We start from the raw sequence: 21,004 nt of genomic DNA on the forward strand, positions 1-21,004 counted from the left end.
TCTGCTCAGATCCCTTCCGACCCTACCAACTATGAAACTATAAATATTATTCCTAAAAGACCCAGTTTCCCACTCTGAACCAGACATTCATAGATTCATAGATATTAGGGTCAGAAGGGACCTCAGTAGATCATTGAGTATAACCCCCTGCCCTGGGCAGGAAAGAGCGCTGGGGTCAGATGACACCAGCCAGGTGCTTGTCCAGTCTCCTCTTGTAGACCCCCAGGGCAGGGGAGAACACCACCTCCCTTGAAAGCCCGTTCCAGATGCTGGCAACCCTTACTGTGAAGAAGTTCTTTCTAATGTCCAACCTAAATCTGCTCTGTCAATTTTTGGCCGTTGTTCCTAGTTACTCCAGGGGGTGCCCTAGTAAATAGAGCATCTCCTATTCCCTGTTGCCCCCCCCTGATGAGTTTATAGGCAGCCACAAGATCACCTCTTAGCCTTCTCTTGTGTAGGCTGAAGAGATCTAGGTCCCTCAGTCTCTTCTCATAGGGCCTTCCCTGAAGGCCTCTGACCATACGAGCGGCCTCCTCTGAACTGTCTCAAGATTCTCCGCATCCGTCTTGAAGTGCGGCACTCAAAACTGGACGCAGTACTCCAACTGTGCCCTGACCAGTGCCGCGTACAAGGGAAGGATCACCTCCCTGGACCTGTTCATGCATCTGCTTTCCAGGTCGCTATCAACTTGTCCACCACCTCTCTCTGGGTGCGACCCCCAAGCCAATTTGCCACCTACCTGACCATGTAATCATCTGCATCACAGCCTGTCAGTTTATTTACGAGAACAGAATGAGATACTGTATCAAAGGCTTTCTTAAAGTCTAGGTAAATGACATCTACCTTGACTCCTGTGTCTAAGCATTTTGTGACCTGGTCATAAAAAGAAACAAGGTTAGTCAGGCAGGATCTACCTGCAGTGAACCTGTGCTGATTTCTTTTCAGCATTATTTCCCCTGCTGGGCTCCCACATATGTGATCCTTAATGATTTTTTCCAGAGTTTTCCCAAGGATAGAGGTGAGACTAACTGGCCTGTAGTTTCCTGGTTCCTCCTTCCTCCCCTTCTTGAAAATAGGGACTCCATTGGCCCTTTTCCAGTCCTCTGGGACCTGACTGGAGCACCATGAGTGCTCGAACAGCCGTGCCAGCAGCCCTGCTACGACACTGGCCAATTCCTTCAGCACCCTTGGATGAAGTTCATCTGGACCCACTGATTTGAACACATCCAGCCCCTCCAAGGGCCCCTTCACTAAGTCTGTGCTAACATTTGGTGGGCTGGTGTCCCTCCTGTGTCTATCTATGATCCAATTGGGAGATTTGTCTTGGTCTTTGTCTAGGAATACAGATGAAAAGAACTCACTGAAGAGCTCAGCTTTGTCCCCCCTCTCTGTCACCAATTGCCCTAGTTTGTCCTGTAGGGGTCCTATGCTACCCTGCGCCTTCCTTTTGTTCCCTATATACTTGAAGAAAGACTTTTTGTTGTCCTTAATTTTTGTCGCCAGCCTAAATTCTAACCCTGCTTTGGCCTTCCTGATTCCCTGCAAGTCCTAACTGATTCTAGCTCTTCCATTTTGTTGGCCAGGCTTATTGCATCAGTATAAAACATCCCAGTTGTTTCTCACTAACTAGATCTGATTTTTCTACCTGGATTAGGTGGTCCTTTTACTAACTGTGCTGTCTACCCAACACCTGGCATCAGTACTTGTAGTTTCTCTGCACTGGATGGCTTCCTTGCCTTTGAAGTCCTTTTATCCTTGGTCTTCACTTACGTGATTTTCCTGTTCCCATGTCTTGTAGAATTGCACAAGTATTTCCCAACCTCCTGCGTTATGTCCTAGTTTAAAGCTCTTTTTAACTCTTCTTCCAGAAAGTTGGTACAAGTTAGCACCCCAGGTAGTCAGGTGGAGTGTATTCTTCAAGAGGCTACCTTCCTTTCATGTCTCTCAACATAGGTGTTGACTTTTATTTTTGCTATGGGGAGGGATGGGGGATGGGGTGGCTAAAATGATGGGCATGTGGAAAGTTTTACACATTTCAGGTGACAGCCCTCTTCCCAAGGTGGGGGGCAGGTCCCTTGATCCCCCACGTACTTGGCACCCATGTCTCTCAGTGTTGGTACCTTCTAAAACCCTCCTCAAAGCACTAGTCCTTGAGCTACCTGGTGATCTGCATTATGTTGTCATGCCTTCATCCTCCAGCTCTGAGGACCAGAAGAATTCTGCTGAACATCACATGAGCCTCCATTTTGAACATCTTCTGCAACCTGGCATAGTAATCTGTGCCAGCAGAAATTTTACAGTATCATTTGTACTGATGTGAAGGACAATCAGTGGACTTTTCCCCTGTGCCCAGCAGGATGCTCTTCAGCCTCAGGTTCATAACTTACAACCCTACTTTGAACAGGCAGTACACCCTTCTATTCTCTGGATCTGCATTAGTGGAAAGCTTGTTTATTACTCTTAGTAAGGAGAATAACTAGTCACACTGACTTGCATCTTCTAGGTCTTCTTGTGAATCTCTGATCCTACTCCTTCCATTCGTCCTTCTGCCTGAAGATCATACTGCCTTCTGTTCCTTTTGCAGTCCCCTGTACATCATACTTATTCTTCCCTGGGCTCTGATCCCTGGTTCTCTCCTTTGTCCTTTCCTTTCTTCTGTTGGGAATGGTTTCCTTTCTATTCCATATTGTCCATCTTATGCTCTTTGTCCTTCTCCAGTGCAGTGAACCTATTCCTCAACTTTGTTTCCCAAGCACTGACCACTCTCTTCCACTGCCTTCAGCTCATGGTCATGTTCTTCCATTGGTTCCTTGTCCTCTCATTCAGCAGGTATTTGCAAGTCTCCAGGTGTCTATGCAGCCTCCTTTCTTCTCCTCCAACATGTTCTCAAATTTGCATCTGAGTTCTATCACCCCCAGTTGTGTCTCTAGTTCTCATGTCTTCTTTTCTATGGGCTCTACCGAGTGACATTTCATACACAAATATGGATCAGCTACCCACTCCTGCAGATCCTACATCCTCCTCATTTCCTCTCCTTCTGGGGTCATGTACCCACTCCCCTCTTTGTTTTGCTCTGTTTGCCAGCAGTGGATGTGGAGAGGTTGTACGTAACAAATAATGGCATGAGGGAGGAGGTTAGTGGTTGTGAGTGAAAAAGAATGCCCTGGGGGCTGAGAGTATGAAGAATTTCCCTTGGGTTGTTTTCCACAAGAGCATGAAGAGCCCATGTTCTTTCCATCAGGTCTCCTATGAAGATGTGAATCATCTGAAGAAATTTGGGGTCCTGGAGAAGGCTCGCATCCCCCATTTCATGCAGGACCTGGGGCGGTACATGAAGCAACTTGACCATATCATCACAACCAACAGACTGAACGAGAAGGAGCTTGAGCAGCTGCTGCCGGACTGACCAGGTCAATGGGGACATGACCCACCTGACCCTGCTGCAGCTCACTTCCTGGATTCCCAGGCCACACTGCCTTCTGGTCATGAAGCCTTGGGCACAGAAGGGAGTTGTCTTGTGTATGTCAGACTGCAGCCTGTCCAAAGCATTGAGAGTGGCCAGGGTGCACAGGGTTCAATATATTCATTATTTATTTTGAGACTGTTCAGTCTGTCTGTCCTCAGCTGAAGGAGACTGCATGGTTTCAAAGCTTCCTCCCCCCCTCTTGCCCCCCGCCTCCAGAATAGGATCCTGTAAAGGAGCTGCTTTTGTGTGGATTCCTGCAGCAGGACATAGTTTACTTCTACGTATCCTGCAGGATATGCATGTGTGTGTGGTGGGGGGGTGGGGCGTTGATGGCTAAGGTGCATGCAATGCCATTAGAGAGAACTACTTTGAGAGAAGTAGCTTTGATTATTTTTAACCTTTTGTTTGCATTCAGAGGAGGCTGTACAGTTCCCCATGTTTTTACAGGGACAAGGAACAATAGTGGAGAAATGTCTGTACCCAGGACTGAGAGCAGAAATGCTTCAGCAGAACAAGTGAAATGATTGTGAATTCCACTGATCATAGGTTAAACACACCAAGGAGGGAGTTGTGGTGGAAGGGAAATGAGGGATGGCATATTGCTTCAGAAAAGTGTAAGAGCACTGGACACTGGAGAAGCAAAGGTGGAAGAGTGCTATGCTCATGTCCTAGAACACCAGTGGAGGGGAAGTAACACTTCCTTGGGGAGCAGGATGAGGGAACACCATCAGTCTATACAGGTTCTTACATGTGTTTATCGCCATAGTATTTGAATGATGTAGAAACCACGCAGTCAAGGGGCGATGTCTCTGGGCAGTGGGATGGTGGCTGTGAGGAGGGGGAGGGAAATTGGACATGCTTAGACCAATCTGATTTAGACTGCATGCCATGAACTTCTGACAGCACCAACTCCCCTAGTCAGTAAGCTTGCCTTGTTCGGCACGCTCACCTCCATCACTCAGTCACCTGCTCGTTTATGTCCCATCCTCTGTCACTTAATTGCCCCTCAAAATGTCTTTGACCTTTGCTATTCCTTTGGTGTCAGAAGGATTTTAATGCCACAAATAAAGACTTTTTTCTCAAAAATATTTTTTTTCTGTGCATGTTTCTATTGGAAGTAGCAGCAGTAGGCAAGAGCATGTCTGTACTGGTTCCCTCCCACCAAAACAAGCCCTGAACACTCCCAAGTGGGTGCACCAGAGACCAGAAGTTAGGTGGAGTAGATGGCTCTGGAGCAGACCTAAGTGCCATCCTCCACTCCCAAGCATTACTTCTGGGCTTGCCTGAGAGAGAGAGAGAGAGAGAGGCTGAGGGCAGCCCTATGGTACGCCAAGCTGTCTGATCTACCTCACAATCCTGCACCTCTTTCCTCACCTGCTGGCACTCCTGGCTCTGGTCACATGCCACAGTACTTTGCTGTGGTATACCAAACATAGGTATGAAGCTGGAAGTAGAGCCAAGCGGCTTGAATTGTTCAGCTGAGTTTACCTTTGGCCTTCCAGGGGTGATTGACACTCATTGTCCTTGTGAAAGAAAAAAAGTTCTGTCAGCTCTTATGGGTTTCTTTGCAAGTTCATAAACAAGCAAACAGTTCAACACTGAGTTTAAATCCCAACTAAACCAGCCACTAGAATTCTAATAACTAAACTAGTGGTGAACACTGCAGTCTTAGGGCAATGTTTCAACTGGAGGCAACTTCATTGACAAATGAATAGTGATACGGAGTGGAATCAACAGTTGATCATCCAAAGAACATAGGCAAACCATGAAGTTATACAATATACATCTGATTCTTGCAAAACATGAATCCCAGAAATATGAGTGGTGATGCCTCTATCTCCATCCTGTGAGGCAGTGACTATTGGCTACATCCCTTTTGCTGTTTATTCAAGTGAAACCCTTTTTTTTGCTGAAGTGACTCACAACTCACACTTTCCCTTTCCTGCTAGAGTAGTTCTACACACACATATTTTTACAACCAAGGATTCAGCAGGGTTTGTTAAGGTAGCATTTGCTAGAAATGTGACTAAATGTTACCCGTCATTTACACTCACACCTTCATTTGCACATTAGAAAGTGTTTTAGAAACACCAGGCATAGATAGGGATTCCTGCAAAGACACTCTTCCCTCTTTTCATCAGGTGAATACTGTTAGGGTGACAATAATTTGAATTATTAGGGAGCACTGGATTTGCAGCTGAATCAAGGGCATGACCAGTGGCCTAGCAGAGCTGCTAACCACAAGGCAGAACGATATATTAAAAATATATTGCAAGATACTTAGGCAACCAGATTTTGCTTATGAATGCTTATGCTAAGCCATCCATTTGCTTATGCTAAGTAACCATCTTAACTGTGTCAACCATTTTCTGAGGAAAAAGCAGCAAGTAAATCTGTGTGAGTCTGTGTGCTGTGAACCAGCTACAGTAAGGAACGAGATAAGATACAGGGGCCCAAAAAAGGTGGAAGATGGTACAACCTAAGACAGAAAAACAGACTGGAATGTGGAAAACAACACATAATTGGTAACAGAATCCGAGATGAATATATGCAAAAAGGTGAATGGTGATTGGTGAAGAAGCCTCCGGAAGCTTCCAGGTTTTGGTCAAAGTCCGCCCATTGACCGAAGAGGAGGAGTCAAGGTCTTAGACATGCGCTCATAGCAAAAAGACATGTAAATGAATGAAATGCATAGGCAATTCCAAGCTAATGAAGCAAACAGTAAACAGAGGTGGAGCTTGAAATGGGAGGAGAAATGGGTGGAACAGGAGGAGGGACAGAGGTGGAATGAATGTTAACGAGTATAAACCAAAGTGTACAAATGTGGGGAAAAACTATTGTTCACTGCGTCTCCCCGTATTCTATCGGTGAGGGAGCTGGTCCGAAGCTGTCTCCATTCTGAATAAAGCTGTTGCGAGCAATGTGTGCTGGTGTTTGCTCCCTGCTCTGCTCTGGCTAATGAGTACCAGGATCCACGGGTAATTGGACTGTCATCTCCCTAGTCATTGGGCGCCGCATGGAGTCGGGGTCTAACAGATACCAAACCCTTTAGCATACATGATATTCAGTACAGAATCAAGACTGCCGTTGAGGAGGAACAGGTGGTTTCTGATTGGTCCTTTACACAAGGTGGACTTCCTCCAGGGCTTTGACAGGTCCAACTGTTGTAGCTGTGGATTCTTGGTTTTCTACCTCCTTGCAGAGCCTCAGGAGAACAGGTGCATTGGCTTATCTTGATGACATGATGGCCTGAGACGTTCAACAGCACTCAACTATCTTCATGGCTGCTATTCCAGTTCATTCCACCCGTGGCACCTCCATGGTGTTCTTCCAAGACAATCAGGGGAGTCACTGATTTTGCATCCTAATAAAATGGTCTAATCCAGATGGAGGAATGGGCACTTTGCCTTGAGTTATTTTAAAATAGACTGAAAATCACCCCCTTTCCATAGCGGTTCAAATGTCACCTACTTCTAAGTCCTCGAGAGACCTGCTCAAAAATGTGAAAAGCCTGAGCTCAAAAAGAGGTGTCCTTACAGATGTGGTACTGGCCCCACTCCTTGTGGTAATTAATAGCTGAGGCACGAACAGCTTAAGTTCCACTAAAGTCCTGCCCATGGTCAAGGACCTAACCTCCCTGTGCTGTTACTTCACTTCTCACCATCCAGATTTTCACCTAGCATTTCTTAAAATATTCTGTCCCTTTGATCAGCAACAAATCAGGTCACCAAGCATAATGCTACTCATATCCCAGTCAGACAAAAGTCACCACCTGTGCTGTCATCAGCCTCATTACTTGTGTAGGCAAAACAAGTAAGCTTGCAAAGCGTTTGCAGTTTACACACACACAGCAGTATTCAAGTAGGTCCATTTCCAGCACCACTGTAAATTACTGGTATTCAGCATGAAGAAGCATGACCCTGTGCACACAAGAAAGGTTGAAAGACTTAACCTATTTAAACACCCTGGGTAAAGAACGGTTCTGCACCCTGTTATTGATGCTGCCAATGGGGCTTTGAAATGTTATCCCCTGCCTTCATTTCATACCGGCTGGGGCCTAGTCAGTGGGGTTGTTTCCAGCAGGGGAACTTGAACTAACTCCATTACACATCTGGCATGTATGAGGAGTTTTCATGTTACTTCACAGACCAACTCAGACTGAGCTGTGGTGAAGATATCTGAAGGGGCAAATGCTGGCTTGTCCTCACTTGAGCTGCAGCCATTGTCTTCACCAAGGTCCCAGAGGTGGCAAAAAACACTTCCTGCCACAGCCATGTCTTTTCTGACTGGGGAAGAGTAGGAGTCACTGAAAATGGGCAGGGCTTCTGCTAAGGAATTTATACTCTGACCCTCACTAAGAAAACCATCATTCAGTACTCATTGGCTGACTACCATCTACTGTAGTACCAGATCTCCCAGTTTGGATCAGGTTACTGGGAAAACAGCATCTCACTGCCTCAGCTCTCTGAGAACCTTGCTAGCACAGGCACAGGCATGGCTATGGCAGTCTCCTGCAGGCTCTGAATATGGGGTAGGTCTCTGTACCGGTCTGTGATGAGTTCTTTGGGACTGGCAAACATAATGGAGACAGCTTACCTGCTTTAGGGGTAGATGCTGCCCTTCAGGGGCCTCTGTCCAAGGCTGCTCTCCAAGGTTGGAAACGGTGATGTGGAACAAATCCTTTTGTGTTGGAAAGGGAGTGTGGGATGCATCTTTCTAGGGGCTTTGTATAACAGGTCTGTCTCCCCCTTGCTCAATATATTAACAGGCTCATCGGGAGAGTTAGTGTAGAGGCACGGGTTGTGGAAGTTATTTTTCCACTATAATCTGTATCTTCCCAGGGTACTTCTCAGCAGTACTTCTACCAGCAAAGTATCTAAAATGCAGACAGCAGTTACAGAAGAATAATGCATGTGGATTAGGCTAATCTCTGCAGCCTGATTGGCTGATAGCAATGAATGGTCAGAGTATGAAAGTCAACATTGTTTTCAGAATTAACTGAGCTATGACTATGGTTCTGGGTTTCTGATTTCAATCAACCTGCAAAGTATTTCAGTACTGGAAGATAACCACAATCCTGCAGCACTAAAACATGCAGTCACTCTACTTTCATGCAGACTGAGACAACTCCATCACAGCACAGTGCTAGGTAATGCCAGACATACATTTGTCTTCCATTTATTACTTTTGACCTGGTACTTTCTCTCTCTCTAGTTTCCTGCTTTACATTTTATTTACATGATGCATTTAAAACAAATACATGTGACTTGCTGCCCTCCAAGTTAAATTGCCCATAACAAATACCAGGATTTCATTATTTCCCTGGGAAATGACACTGAAAGTGATATGCACTGTGCAATCCAAGCAAAAAAACTGAATTTCTGACCAAGTATGCTGCCACTGCAGGGCACACAGGAGAGGCATGAAATGAGATGACAGCAGGGGCAGAATCTGGCTCTGGAACCAAAATGAGCTCTGAGATTTCATAGACGTTAGGGCTGGAAGGGACCTCGAAGATCATCAAGTCCAGCCCTCCTGCCCCAGGGGCAGAAAGTCAGCTAGGGTCAAAGGACCCCAGAAAGATAAGTATCCAAGCGTTTCTTGAATAAGTCCAGAGTAGGTGCCTGCACCACCTCCGTAGAGAGTCTATTCCAGGTCTTGGGGGCTCAGACAGTAAAGAAATGTTTTCTTACATCCAGCCTAAAACTGTCTTGTAGGAGTTTATGACTGTTGGTCATTTGTAGCCTCCCAAATAGAAAGTATTTTACATACAAAGGAAAGATTTCTGTTTCAAGTCTTTCTCTTCAAATCTTGTAGCACACAGTCATCTAACGAAGATGCCCAGGCTGAAAAATGCAAAGGGAGAAAAAAACCAGAGCTCATGTATTTTCCACAGACCATTTTTCTCCAACTTTTGGCAAATGTTTGAGTTAAATAGGTACTATATACATAAAAAAACAGACAATAAAAATTGCTTCCTGGTCACACAGCAGAACATTGAGTTGGCTTATTCATTTCACTTATGTCATAATCCTTCTATTTTCCTATTCAATCATAGATTCTTGTCCCTAGTTTGGTATACAAGAACAAAAGCTTAAAAAGAAAACCCTCCAATGGATTACCTGTCTTCATTATGAAGCAAAATTAGCATAGATATAATCTGTTTTGTTTGGCAGTTCCCAGAAGATCCCTAAGGAGAGACCATGCAGGCCCCCATGCTGAAAGGAATCTGCCTGCCCCATGGGGATAGAAGTCATTTCCTTGGTATTTACAATGCATTTACAACTCCAGCTCCACCTGGTGACCTGTCTCTCGATGGAGAGGGGATATGCAGGGCAAAGGCAGGGGGACTGTGACCCATGGTGCTAGTGAGGACTGCATTTCCACGCACTCTTCACTCAATGCTCTGATGTGTGACTGCCACTTCTGCATGTCAGCAAGGCTCCTGCTCAAGGTGTCTGCTAGCTCTGCTGGAGGTGGCTGGCTGCATGCTACAGTTGCAACTTAGCTGTTTGACAGGACTGAGGTATACCTCCCAGCAGCCACAGGCTGTGGCTATCACCGGCAACTGGTGTACCCTTTGGCCACATCTGGACCATGTGTATCTACTGGGTTTTATAAAAAGTAAGCATAGGTACACTTCATCTTCTGGAAAGGCAATGAGGCACTGCTAGTCAGCCATAGTTCCACACTACCCATGTTTGGGGGCTGTAACTGTCCTGTGGGTTGTGTTGGCAGTCAGGGGTCAAACTAGAGCACACAAGGAGCCATCCTAGAAATAACCACTTTGTTGCCCTTCAACAACCAAGTCCTGTAGGCCATCAGCATGGGTGGAGGAGATATAGGAAAGCAGTTGTCAATACACTGTGAGGCAACATACAGTTGGAAGCAGAAAGGGAGACCTGGATGCCATACTTTACTTTAGGGGTAGTGCAAGAGGAAGGGGCTCTGAAAGTTCTTCGAATCTCTGGAAGACTGTTTTCATGTTTCTGAAGCAGCCCATTCATCTCAGTAGTGTGCGCTTAGGTAAATCAAAACTAAACAAGCTTGTTCTGGTATAAACCACTCCCTATCTTGATGGAGGGTCTCATACCTTTCTCCATCTCAATGCATGGGTGCTCAGGCATGCCAAGTGTAAGCCCATCCCTGAATCCCCACATCTGAGCAATACCATGCACTGAGCATACCTGTTTCCAACTCATTGCCCAGTCTCAGCACTCCATGCCTGGGCCTGTAATGGAACTGGCCCATCATGCTTAGCTCTTTGTGTGTCAGGAGAGGATGTTAGCTACACCTTTACCCAGAGACAGCAGAAGTCTTCTCATGACCTCATCAGCAAGATTTCAGCTCCATAAAGAGAAATAAATATAGACCAGAGACCACCTCCAAATACTTGCAACAGCCAATTCCTCCTGCCCTACACATTATGTATGCTAGGACCAGAATAATTTCCAGCTGCCTAGCACCCTGGGGAAAGTGTCTTAAAAATCCCACTGTAGAGTTCAAGTCCATGTCCAATGGTCTTGGGAAGTTAAGTGCAGATTAGATGAACAGTTGACTAGGATGGCTTAGACAGGGATGGACTAAATGATCCCTCCAGGTCCCTTCCAGCCCTGTGTTTCTATGATTCCATAGCGATACAGGGGCTCAAGCTGAGAGATCAGGTTGCTCTCCATCATCTTGAGCCTGAATTTGCCAAAACCCTTGATTTTAAGTCAGGACCTGTCCCCAAGCACAGTCCCCACAAACCCTAAAGGAATCGTGAGACACCAGTCCCATCACTTAGACTCTGTTCTTTAATGTAATATTTCTTGCAGCATTGCAAGCTCCCCCCTCCCCCCAAGATCAGTACAGCACTGCTTTAAAAAGATATTTACATGCATCCCAGCATAGCCTCCCCGTCCCATTGGCATGACACTGAGTAAGGCCCCAATTAGTGGAGCCCCTCCCCGATGTGATCCTCAGGACCAGTCAAGGGAAGTTCTTGCAGCTTCTAGAGCGAAACATAATTAATGGGGGGGAGGGGCACAGACACTGTGACGGTTTCTGATTGGTTTAAATCGCATCCCTGACAAAGTAACAACATGGAGATGATGGATCAGATGCAATCCATCTCCCTGTGTGCAGCTAGAAGCGTTTCATCTGTCGGCGTTCTTGTCGGCGCTGCTTCTTCTCATTCGGCTCCTGGTTTACAGCTGAAGAGTCAGCTGTGAACCACGGCCCCAGTATGTTCACCCAAAGCAGATAGAGTGCCCGTCCTGGAGCCTGGATAAAACAAGTGGAGACACCACAGTCAGTCCCAGCAGGATGCAGCTTTGGCACCAGGTAATACGCAAGCTTGTAGGAATCAGACCCCAAGGACAGGGCACCAGGATTAAACTGTGTTGTGCTACTGCCAAGTGCACTAAACTAGGTGCTGAAGGGAGGCAAGGACAGGTGCTCAGCACTGCTGGAAAAAGGGATCCTTATTTCAGTGCCTAAACACAAACTCAGTGACCTAACGTTAGGCCCTATTGATGAAAATCTTTCCTTCAACTCCTATTTGTCCACAAACAGGCTCAGCTCCCTAGAAACTGGGCGTTACTGTCCTCCCCACAGCCCTACTCCCACAAATACAATCTGTTCACTTTCCTTGGTTCATTCAGTCCAGGCCTCTTCTGCCAGAATTTACAATAAAGGAGCTAATTAGCACTGATGGTGATGTGAACACTTGTATGCTCCACCACACAGAAGAATGCTGATGAACCATCTTGATAACTGCTTGTTTTAAGCATTCTTTAAGGCATGTATTACCGACACAGCAGGTTAACAGAGTTGCCTTGGGTCTCTAATCAGTCTCTGCATGAAACTGTATTTAAATGAACATCATTTGAACACAGCAGGTGTAAATCAGAGAGATCCAACAAATTAACCATTTGATTGTCTGAGGTGCAGAATTTTGAGCACCTGAATTCACACAGGGCCCCATGTGAACTGAAGAACAATGTGTGAAGTACTCTCACAAATCATAATTTTGCTGTGCCTACTCCCAATGCCATGTCTCCTTCTGCCGTTCTACCATCACCTTCTGGACCTCTGTATTTCTACTCTGTCATTTTGACAGGTGTCTAAAATTAGTTCTATCTTTCACTTGTATAATGGCCTTCTTTCTTATATACACCAGGAATGGAGATGGCATGATTTACCATAAGTCAGCTCTTAGCTGGGCTGGGGAATCAGGGGCATGGACATGGGACGTTTACTGGTGTTACTACCATTAGTTTTGTACACCAGGATCCAGAACAGACAGATAAGCAGCTGTTCTAGAGCAACTGTGTGCACAAGACACTAGACAGTATGGGAGCAAGAAACAGTCCATTTTACGTGGGCAAAGGGCTGTCAGGATCAGCTGCAGACATACAACACTTGTTTTACCCCTGAGTTTTCCCAGGTAATTCAAGTAAGTTATGCTAGTGTAGGGCTATACATCATGTGTCCATGCAAAAAAGTGTGGCAAAGGGCAGGGTATAAATTAGGGGAAGGGAAGGGAAGGAAAGAGGGGTAAGAATGCCCATAAGGCTTACCAAGAGCCAGAAGTACCAGACATAGAAGGAAAAGCAGCTGAGCACTTGGACTATGGCTGTCAGCAGGATCACATCCTTGAGATGCCTGCAAGACAGGAAAAAGCTGCATGTTAATTTCACTAGTCCAGAGCACAGATCATATAATTTTCTGTCCTAGTACATTTGCAGTCCCAACCCCCACAGCAAACTCTGCAATATAATCCTGACCAACTCTTGTCTGGGAACAAACAGCCCCAGGCTTGGTCTCAGCCCAAACAGGATTTGCATTACAATTAATAAAAACATCTACTGCGTGAGCCCAGGTCAGAATCGCATCTTATGGATTGACTAAAATTTGGCCAAAAATCAATGGGGCCTGGAGGCTGGGACGTCATGGGGGGAGGGCAGGGAGGGGCTGGGGAAAAGAATTAATGAAACTGAAAGAAGACGAATGAAATTGCAGGAAGCTCCTTATGACCCACATCCTACACAAAGGTGAGTCAGCTCACATGCTCCTGTCTGGCAGCACCACGGAGACAGGGTTCTCTTTGCAATTCCATGACATGACAGCCAACCCTGGGCACAGACAGGCCATTTCCTGGGCACATGCACAGCTGTACATAGTTCTGAACTCCTGGGGAGCACCTCTAATGGAAAATTACACCCGGTGTAAACCATACATGCCACAGGGAGGGATAATCCCCACCCCAATTAGCCAAGTCTCTTCTGCAGATTCCATTCCCCATCCCCCTACATACACACACAAAATTAATATGATGCCAAAGATTGGCACTGAAAGCTGCTGGTTGGTGTGGGCTGGACACGTCAGCAATTATGGCACCATACTACTCAGCTGCTGCACAATACACTTCTTCTGAGCCTGGGTAAAGACCTACATGTACTATTGTGTACGAGCAACTCAAAGCTCTGCACTTACACTGACTACAACATAATGGAACTAAGAACAATTGGGTTGGTGCATGCATAGACTACAGCCACAAATGGAGCATTAAGAAAGCTGAGGTGAAGTAGGTGACACTTCATTACCCTATCTCACACTGGAGTGCAAAACACATGATGTTACACCATAGGACCATTTGCCCACCTCCCTGAAGGTGGGTGCAACATCCACTCATTTTTGAAACAGCAATGGAAATACATTTCAAACCAGCAGTGGTTCACATGAACTGTAGCACAGTGAATCATGTCACAGGGACAGCATCATTACTTGGAGATGTCACCTGATGCTTCCAAAAGTACTTCACATGGCAGGTGGCCATTCACCTAACAGTGAATGCAGCAGAATAAATAGTACTTTGCACACCTGTATCAATTATTCTAGAAAATAATGGGACTCAATTATTGTGAAAATATGGGTTCCCATAGCCTAACACTACTGCTCAGGCGCAGATGCATGGAGGCAGAGGCTCAGTTAAGCAAGAAACTTGAATTTTATGTCTTTGGTGCTTTGTAGCACTAGCTCTGTTGTATTAATGTTGGGGCTTTTTTGTGTGCAATATTTATAATGGGACAAAATTCTAGTCTTGCCTCAGGCAAGTAAACCCAACTCTGAGCTGCACAGGCTGAAGGGACCCTGGCAGCAGTACATGGAAAGGAAAGATACTACTTATATGATCCAGGAATGTTTCAGTCCCAGTTACCTCCATGTTTATAACAAGCCAACAGAAACCCCGACCCAAGTTCTGCTTCTCTGCCGATTATCTCCCCCATCAATACCTAGTATACACGTGCTTGTGTGTTACTGCCAGGTTGCTGAGAAACACTAGGTTGAATGGTTTCATAGATATTAGGGACTGGAAAGGACCTTGGAAGATCATCGAGTCCAGGCCCCTGACGTAGGCAGGAGGTCTGCTGGGGTCAAATGACTCCTGCAAGATAAACATCCAAAAGCCATTTGAACGAGCCCAGAGTAGGTGTTGCACCACCTGTGAGTGGAGTCTGTTCCAGACCCTGGACACACAGAACACAAAGAAGGTTTTCCTTATGTCCAATCTAAATTGGCCTTCCAGAAATTTGTGGCCATTGGACCTTGTTATCCCTAGACTGTTCTCCCAGATCCTGGTGCATGCCCCTCATGTACTTATAGGCTGCTACCAAGTCCTCCCTGAACCTTCTCTTCTCCAGGCTGAAGAGTCCCACATCCCTCAGCCTCTCCTCATGAGACTTGCTCTTTTGGCCTTTGATCATGCAGGTGGCTCTCCTCTGGACTCTCTCAAGCTTATCCATGTCCCTCCTGAAGTGGGGGGGCCCAAAAACTGGACACAGTACTCCAGCTGTGGCCTCACTAAGGTTGAGCAGAGCGGAAAGATGACAGCCCTGGTTTTGCTTGAGATGCATCGGAGGATGCATGCCAGAGTTTAGTTTGCTTTGCTGGTCACGGCATCGCATTGGTGGCTCATGTTCATCTTGTGGTCAATCAATATCCCCAAGTCTCTTTCAGTTGTGGTGCTAGCAAGCGCAGCACTGCCAAGCCTATACGTATGAAGCTGGTTTTTCCTCCCAAGGTGAAGTACCCTGCACTTCTCTGCATTAAATGCCATCAGGTTTTGGTCCGCCCACCTTGCAAGCCTGTCCAGGTTGGTCTGTATCCCCAACCTGTTCTCCAGCGTGACCACCTTCCCCCATAGTTTAGTGTCATCCACAAACTTTGCCAATCTACATCTGATGCCCAAATCCAGATCATTAATGAAAATGTTGAAGAGTACTGGCCTGAGTACTGAGCCCTGAGAGACACCACTAGTCACCTCGCGCCATGTTGATTTGCTTCCATCAACCAGTACTCTTTGGGTCCGACCCCAGAGTCAGTTCTCTAGCCATCAGACCGTGAGATGGTTGAGGCCGCAGTTTTCCAGCTTAGTCACGAGGACATCATGGAAGACCAAGTCAACAGCCCTCTTGAAGTCCAGATGTATGACAACAACCTCATCTCCCTTGTCCAGGCAATGCGTCACCTGATCATAGAAGGAGACAAGGTTGGTCAAGGCCATGTTGGCTGGCACTCAGAAAGTTGCCTTCCATTAGCCTGCTGCTGATGGAACCCTTGATAATTTTCTCCAGTATCTTTCCAGGGATGATGTCAGACTGATTGGTCTGTAATTCCCTGGGTCTTCCTTCCTTCCTTCATTGAAGACTGGGACCACGTTGGCTCTTTTCCAATCCTCCAGTACCTCTCCCAAGCACTACGAGTTCTCAAATATCTTCGCCACAGGGCGTGCTATGAAGTCCGCTAGCTCCTTCAGGACTCTTGGGTGCATACCATCTAGGCCTGCGGACTTGCGGATGTCAAGTCTTTTGAGGTGCTCCCTCACTTGATCTACGTCAATTGTGGGACCATCTCCCACCCCCTGGATGTTTTGCGTCCTATCTGACAGGGTGACCCCTTTGGATGGGGGGGGGAAGACTGACGCAAAGTAATCGTTTAAGAGATTCACCTTTTCCTGAGCATCAGTCATGGCCTTATTATCCCTCCAAACAGCTCCCTACAGTAGGGGAGGATTTCAGAGAAGACAGCACACTCATGTTTCTTCTGTACTGTTCTGCCCTGTGCAGAGCAATGCACATAGAAAGCATTTAAGATTGGAACAAAGAGGTTAAGCAGCAAAAAAGTAGGGAAAAAACCAAAGACAGAATAGAAAAGAAATGCTTGGGAGAGTCACTCCAGGGAGCAAGGCAGAAATGTTATCCAGGCACCCTGTGCAGTTTAAGTACCTCATCATGGTTTACTATAGTATTTGGGTTTCCAAATTACCTTTCCTGCAGAAGGAGCCTCCTGAATGTAAAGCAGTGCAGTGTCAATTGTCTAATTTGGCATGTTACTTTAACCCAGCTGTTTTCAACCTTTTCAGGCTCAAAACATTCCTCATTAGACTCAAGTCCCTCCCTCAAAAATGCCAGCTCTGAACTGTCGCTTGTTTTTCTGACTACAGAAAACAGAGCTATTCTTCTGCTGCCAAGAATTCAACAGCCCATAACAGATCAGAATGTTTTTGACACTCTGGATTCCTATTTGAAATCTCCTGTGTTTTAGGGGTGCTGGTTGTAGCCATATTGGTCTCAGGACACAGGCATACAAGGTTCTTTGGGTAGATGTGATATCTTTTATGAGACCAACTAAATAGTTGAAAAAAATTGTTCTTTGTAAGTTTTTGGACACAAACACCCTTCTTCAGGCATAGCGAGTGTCCTGGCTAAGAATCACCACTTTAACTCCTTTTGATTTTCAAGGCAAGACTTCAACAGAATGTAAGGAATGCCACATGGGTCACACAAATCATCTGTCCAGTCCAGTAGCCTAAAGTAGATGCTTTAGAGGGAAAGAATATGAAAGGTGCATATCTAGATTGATCCACTACCTGCATACCCTCCCCAGCATCAACCATCATTGCTTTAGGGATATCAGAAGACATGTTCCCTGACTGTCCTATTTAACTCTCAACAGGCCTGTCCCTCCAAGAACTGTCTAATGGACAAGCATGCTACAAAGTAGTGAGGCTTCTTCTGTATTCTCCACACCAACTTTTGATACTTGCATAGCTAACCCACTCTGACCTGCTTCCCCTCTGGTAACAGCCTCGCTGAGATGTGGCTAGTCCTTCCTCCATTACTACTCATATTACAGCAGCGCTTAGGGATCAACCACGAACAGGGTCCATTGCACTAGGCTCTCAACACACCCAGAGACAGTCCCCACCACAAGAGTTTATCACCTAAATAGACAAAACAGAGGGGGTGGAGAGACAGGGACAGTGCACACAAACAAAATACTTCACCTGATGGATGGCAATGCACTCTAACAAAGACTCAACAAACAGGTGGAATAAGCTGAGGGAGAGGACTCTGTCTTACTCTATTTCTCTGGAGTACAGCCTGGATCTCTGAGAGGAGAGGTCAGAGACCAAGAACTTGATTTTAAATTTATAAGACTGACTTGCTGGTACTGTCACTGAACTGGGGTGTCTGCTCTAGCAGGGGTTAATTGAGAGGCACTGAACAAACTCTCTCTCTCACTTGTTAACAACCCTTACTCTGTTTCAAGGAAAGCACTGTTGCATAAGTGCTGCAGGCAGCCTGCCCAAGGAAAAAAGCCCTGTCACCTCAAAAAGGTGCAAATGGGGAAAGGCTGCCTGTGAACTAAACCTCCTACTCTGCCTGTCAATGCACAGGAGAAAAGTGAAGTGGGGACAGAAGATAACAACCAAAGGGAGAAGCAAACTGGCCAGGGAGGAGAGAAGAGATGGCTCTGGCCACGGAGTGATTCTGTCTATAGAACCTGGAGAAGGCCCCGTCCAGCCTGACACATTCTATATGGCGCCCCATGTCTGACATTCTGAGGCATAACTAGAAACAAAGACGTAGTACTGGAAGGTAATTTCACCAGAGCTGGAATGACCACAATGATAAGGGCTTCCCAATGCTCTCCACATGGGAAGTCAGCTGGGGAGGCAAACTCTGTACAATGATAGCTGCTCTCCAGAGCCGAGGCTCTGCCTGTTCCTTCCAATGGTCTCTGGGATACACAGGGCTATGTGCGCTCAGGCAGCAGGTCCTGCTCACCTGGACTTGTGTGGGTGTGGACACTCACTCTGCCATGCCCTGCTCCATATTCAGGTCAATCCCTCCATCAGCCAGGCTGCCATCGTCTGTGAAAGACGGCTTTGCCATGGAGCTCATGGAGCGGTAACTGGCACCGTAGACCACCAAGCTGAACACAAATGCAACCTGCAACAAGGAAACACAGGTCAGTCATGAATGGGCCCCAGGTAAAGGGTCATGAATGAAGCCACATGCCCTCTTATTGCACTGGCATTTCAAACCTGTGATGCTAGGCAGATGCTCTCCACCCCCACAGCTGCTTGCCCGAGACCTATTCTTTCCTCACATGGGCTCCATGTGTCTGGGTAAATACAGCTTACATTTAGCTTAGCAGAGCAGCACAAGAACATTCAGGAGGTATCAGGCCCAAGAAATCATGAATGAAAGCTCCATTCCAGACAAAACCCTGTAAGATTGGGGGAGGGGTAGAGTTTTCACCACCCCAGGAAAGGTTCTTCACAGCCACAGTGAGAAGCAGGAGGAAAGCTAGGAAAATGTAACCAATAACACCCCTATCTGCTATATCTTTCCTCAACCTTGGGTAGACAAGAAACAGAGGTAATTACCCAGGTCCAGAAGGAGGCTGTCATATAGAAGACCACCAGATTTACAACTCCATAAATTGCCTGAAGAGAAAGGAAACAGAAACCAGCAGTCTATGTCAGTAAGCATGAGAGAAGGAAAACATCAAGCCTGTGATAGGGTTTGGGTCCTCCCCCAAGTCTGGTGTGCGCCTCAGGTAACAATACAATACAAGGTGACAAGCTCTTGGCATGCTCCTTGGGGCCAGAAAGCTAGAGCTGACTCCAAAAGGGAACAACCAGAGCTGAGCATGTCACAGGCACCTGAGCTGATTGTAGCATGACAGAAACAATGGCCTGACTGCAGACTGAAGGACAGCTCCTTACTGTTCTGGTACCTGCTTAGTCCTTTTAAACCTTGTAGCCACACCTACCACCACTACAAGCAGTAAGCCAACTGGTACAAGTAGCAGGGGGGTGGAATTCCAAGTCTCATTTCTGTGGCCATACCTCTCTCATCCTCTAACACAATTAAAAAGCCATGTAAAAACCTCAGTATCTGGGGGGGAATTAATGCCCTTCCCACCTCCAAATGAGCCTTTACAGTATTGCCAACTCTCAAGATTTCTGGCGTTGTTCTCAAAGTCTATTCTTCGGGAATGTGAAAAACTTAGCTCTTTCTTTGATATATATGTATGTATATATCAAAGAAAGAGCTAAGTTTTTCACGTTCCCGAAGCATAGATTTTAAGAACAATGTCAAAAATCATGAGAGTTGGCAATATTGCCTTTACCCTCCAGTCACCTCATTTCCAGAGGCAATGGAAATTAGGCTTGTTCTCCTCTTACTCATTTTAAGAGCTTAAGCATTGGTTTTGTCCCATGTCTCTGGGGATTCAGTAGTACACATCACCTCTTGTTCTACTGTCCCCAAGGGCAGAAAGTACCTGGGGCCATATGAGCCTTTTCAAACCCTCCCTGACTGAAACAAAGCTGTCAGCCCAGGGTGACAACCCTTTAGCTTTCAAGCTTTCAGGTCCCACCTAGTGTAATCAGGCAAAAGTGGGCATTAGAGAGGAAGCAACTTTGTGGCATGAGGCACTTGCTTTTCCGGTCACCAACTTCAGACAAAAGGTTTGGGCTTCATCGGTCAGAAGGAGAGAGCATCATGCACTCACGTTCGCTCCAAGGATGATTCGAAGGTAAAATTTCAGAGTCTCTTTGTTCTCTTCAAAGATTTGCTTTTTTCCTTTAGTTCCCACTTTTCCTTTGGGCTGGGTAGAGAAAAGAAAGCGCCCTTAGCACAAGCATCATTGCATCACTACTCCCACCCTGTCATGGTCCCCCCATGCTGCACTGCTCCAGGACTTGCTGCCACCTGACCCAGCTGTGGAGGCCTGGAGTAACTCGGCTGAAGGAGCCCTGTTTTCGTTGTCATGGCACCAAGAATGAAGCATCCGTTATCTGTCATGGGAAAAGGGTCCCCAACTCCACTGCACGGGGGCACAGCCCCTGGAGACCAGGACTCACTCGCAGCCCTCTACGTTTCTCACAGCACGGCGCTCTCCCAGGGTGCCGGTGTTTCATCCGGCCTGCGACCTACCTCCCGCCCTCACAGCCCCCTCGGGCAGCTCCCCCGGCCTGCGTCTCCGCTGTGCACTTGGGCAACAGAAAGAGGCCTTCGCAGCTCTGCCCACGCCAGGCTGCCCGGCCGCAGCGGCGCGCGCTGCCAGCTCGGCGCCCGCCTGCGGGACACACGCTAAAACGCCCCCCCGCCCCCCCCCCCCCCCCCCCCCCAAAGCCGGCCCCCAGGCACCTGGCTGCTATGCCCACCTCTGCCACTGCATCCCCTGCAGCCTTGG

The 21,004-nt window shown here is 46.8% G+C and overlaps 2 protein-coding genes across 5 annotated transcripts in view; one reads left to right on the plus strand and one right to left on the minus strand.

Moving 5' to 3' along the window:
* KIAA0895L (KIAA0895 like) overlaps positions 1 to 4,554 on the plus strand; it is a 77,582-nt gene extending 73,028 nt beyond the window's left edge. For all 4 annotated transcript variants that reach the window (XM_006028097.3, XM_006028098.3, XM_025209446.1 and 1 more), the window contains one exon: positions 3,242 to 4,554. In XM_006028097.3, coding sequence (XP_006028159.1) covers positions 3,242 to 3,406 — 165 coding nt within the window. In that variant the 3' untranslated portion in view covers positions 3,407 to 4,554. The remainder of the gene's footprint in view (positions 1 to 3,241) is intronic.
* Positions 4,555 to 11,244: 6,690 nt separating this feature from the next.
* On the minus strand, positions 11,245 to 20,763 carry TMEM208 (transmembrane protein 208). Its single transcript, XM_025209431.1, has 6 exons — positions 20,746 to 20,763; positions 20,321 to 20,416; positions 19,188 to 19,247; positions 18,611 to 18,747; positions 13,030 to 13,114; positions 11,245 to 11,731 (listed from the first exon to the last, which is right to left on the minus strand). Exons 3-6 carry the CDS (start codon positions 19,209 to 19,211, stop codon positions 11,594 to 11,596), a joined length of 384 nt encoding a protein of 127 aa, XP_025065216.1. The 5' UTR covers positions 19,212 to 19,247; positions 20,321 to 20,416; positions 20,746 to 20,763; the 3' UTR covers positions 11,245 to 11,593.
* Between the last annotated feature and the right edge of the window lie 241 nt (positions 20,764 to 21,004).

This window comes from Alligator sinensis, unplaced genomic scaffold (assembly GCF_000455745.1).
Source record: "Alligator sinensis unplaced genomic scaffold, ASM45574v1 scaffold642_1, whole genome shotgun sequence".
Classification (NCBI taxonomy): Eukaryota; Metazoa; Chordata; order Crocodylia; family Alligatoridae; genus Alligator; species Alligator sinensis.

Excerpts from the sequence above, each read along its gene's own strand:
- TMEM208 (XM_025209431.1), bottom strand. The coding sequence starts at position 19,211 with ATGACAGCCTCCTTCTGGACCTGG. Across the intron at positions 18,748-19,187 it reads CAGCCTCCTTCTGGACCTGG|GTTGCATTTGTGTTCAGCTT; the intron begins GTAATTACCTCT and ends TCCTTGTTGCAG. Across the intron at positions 13,115-18,610 it reads ATGGAGCAGGGCATGGCAGA|GCATCTCAAGGATGTGATCC; the intron begins GTGAGTGTCCAC and ends CCTGTCTTGCAG.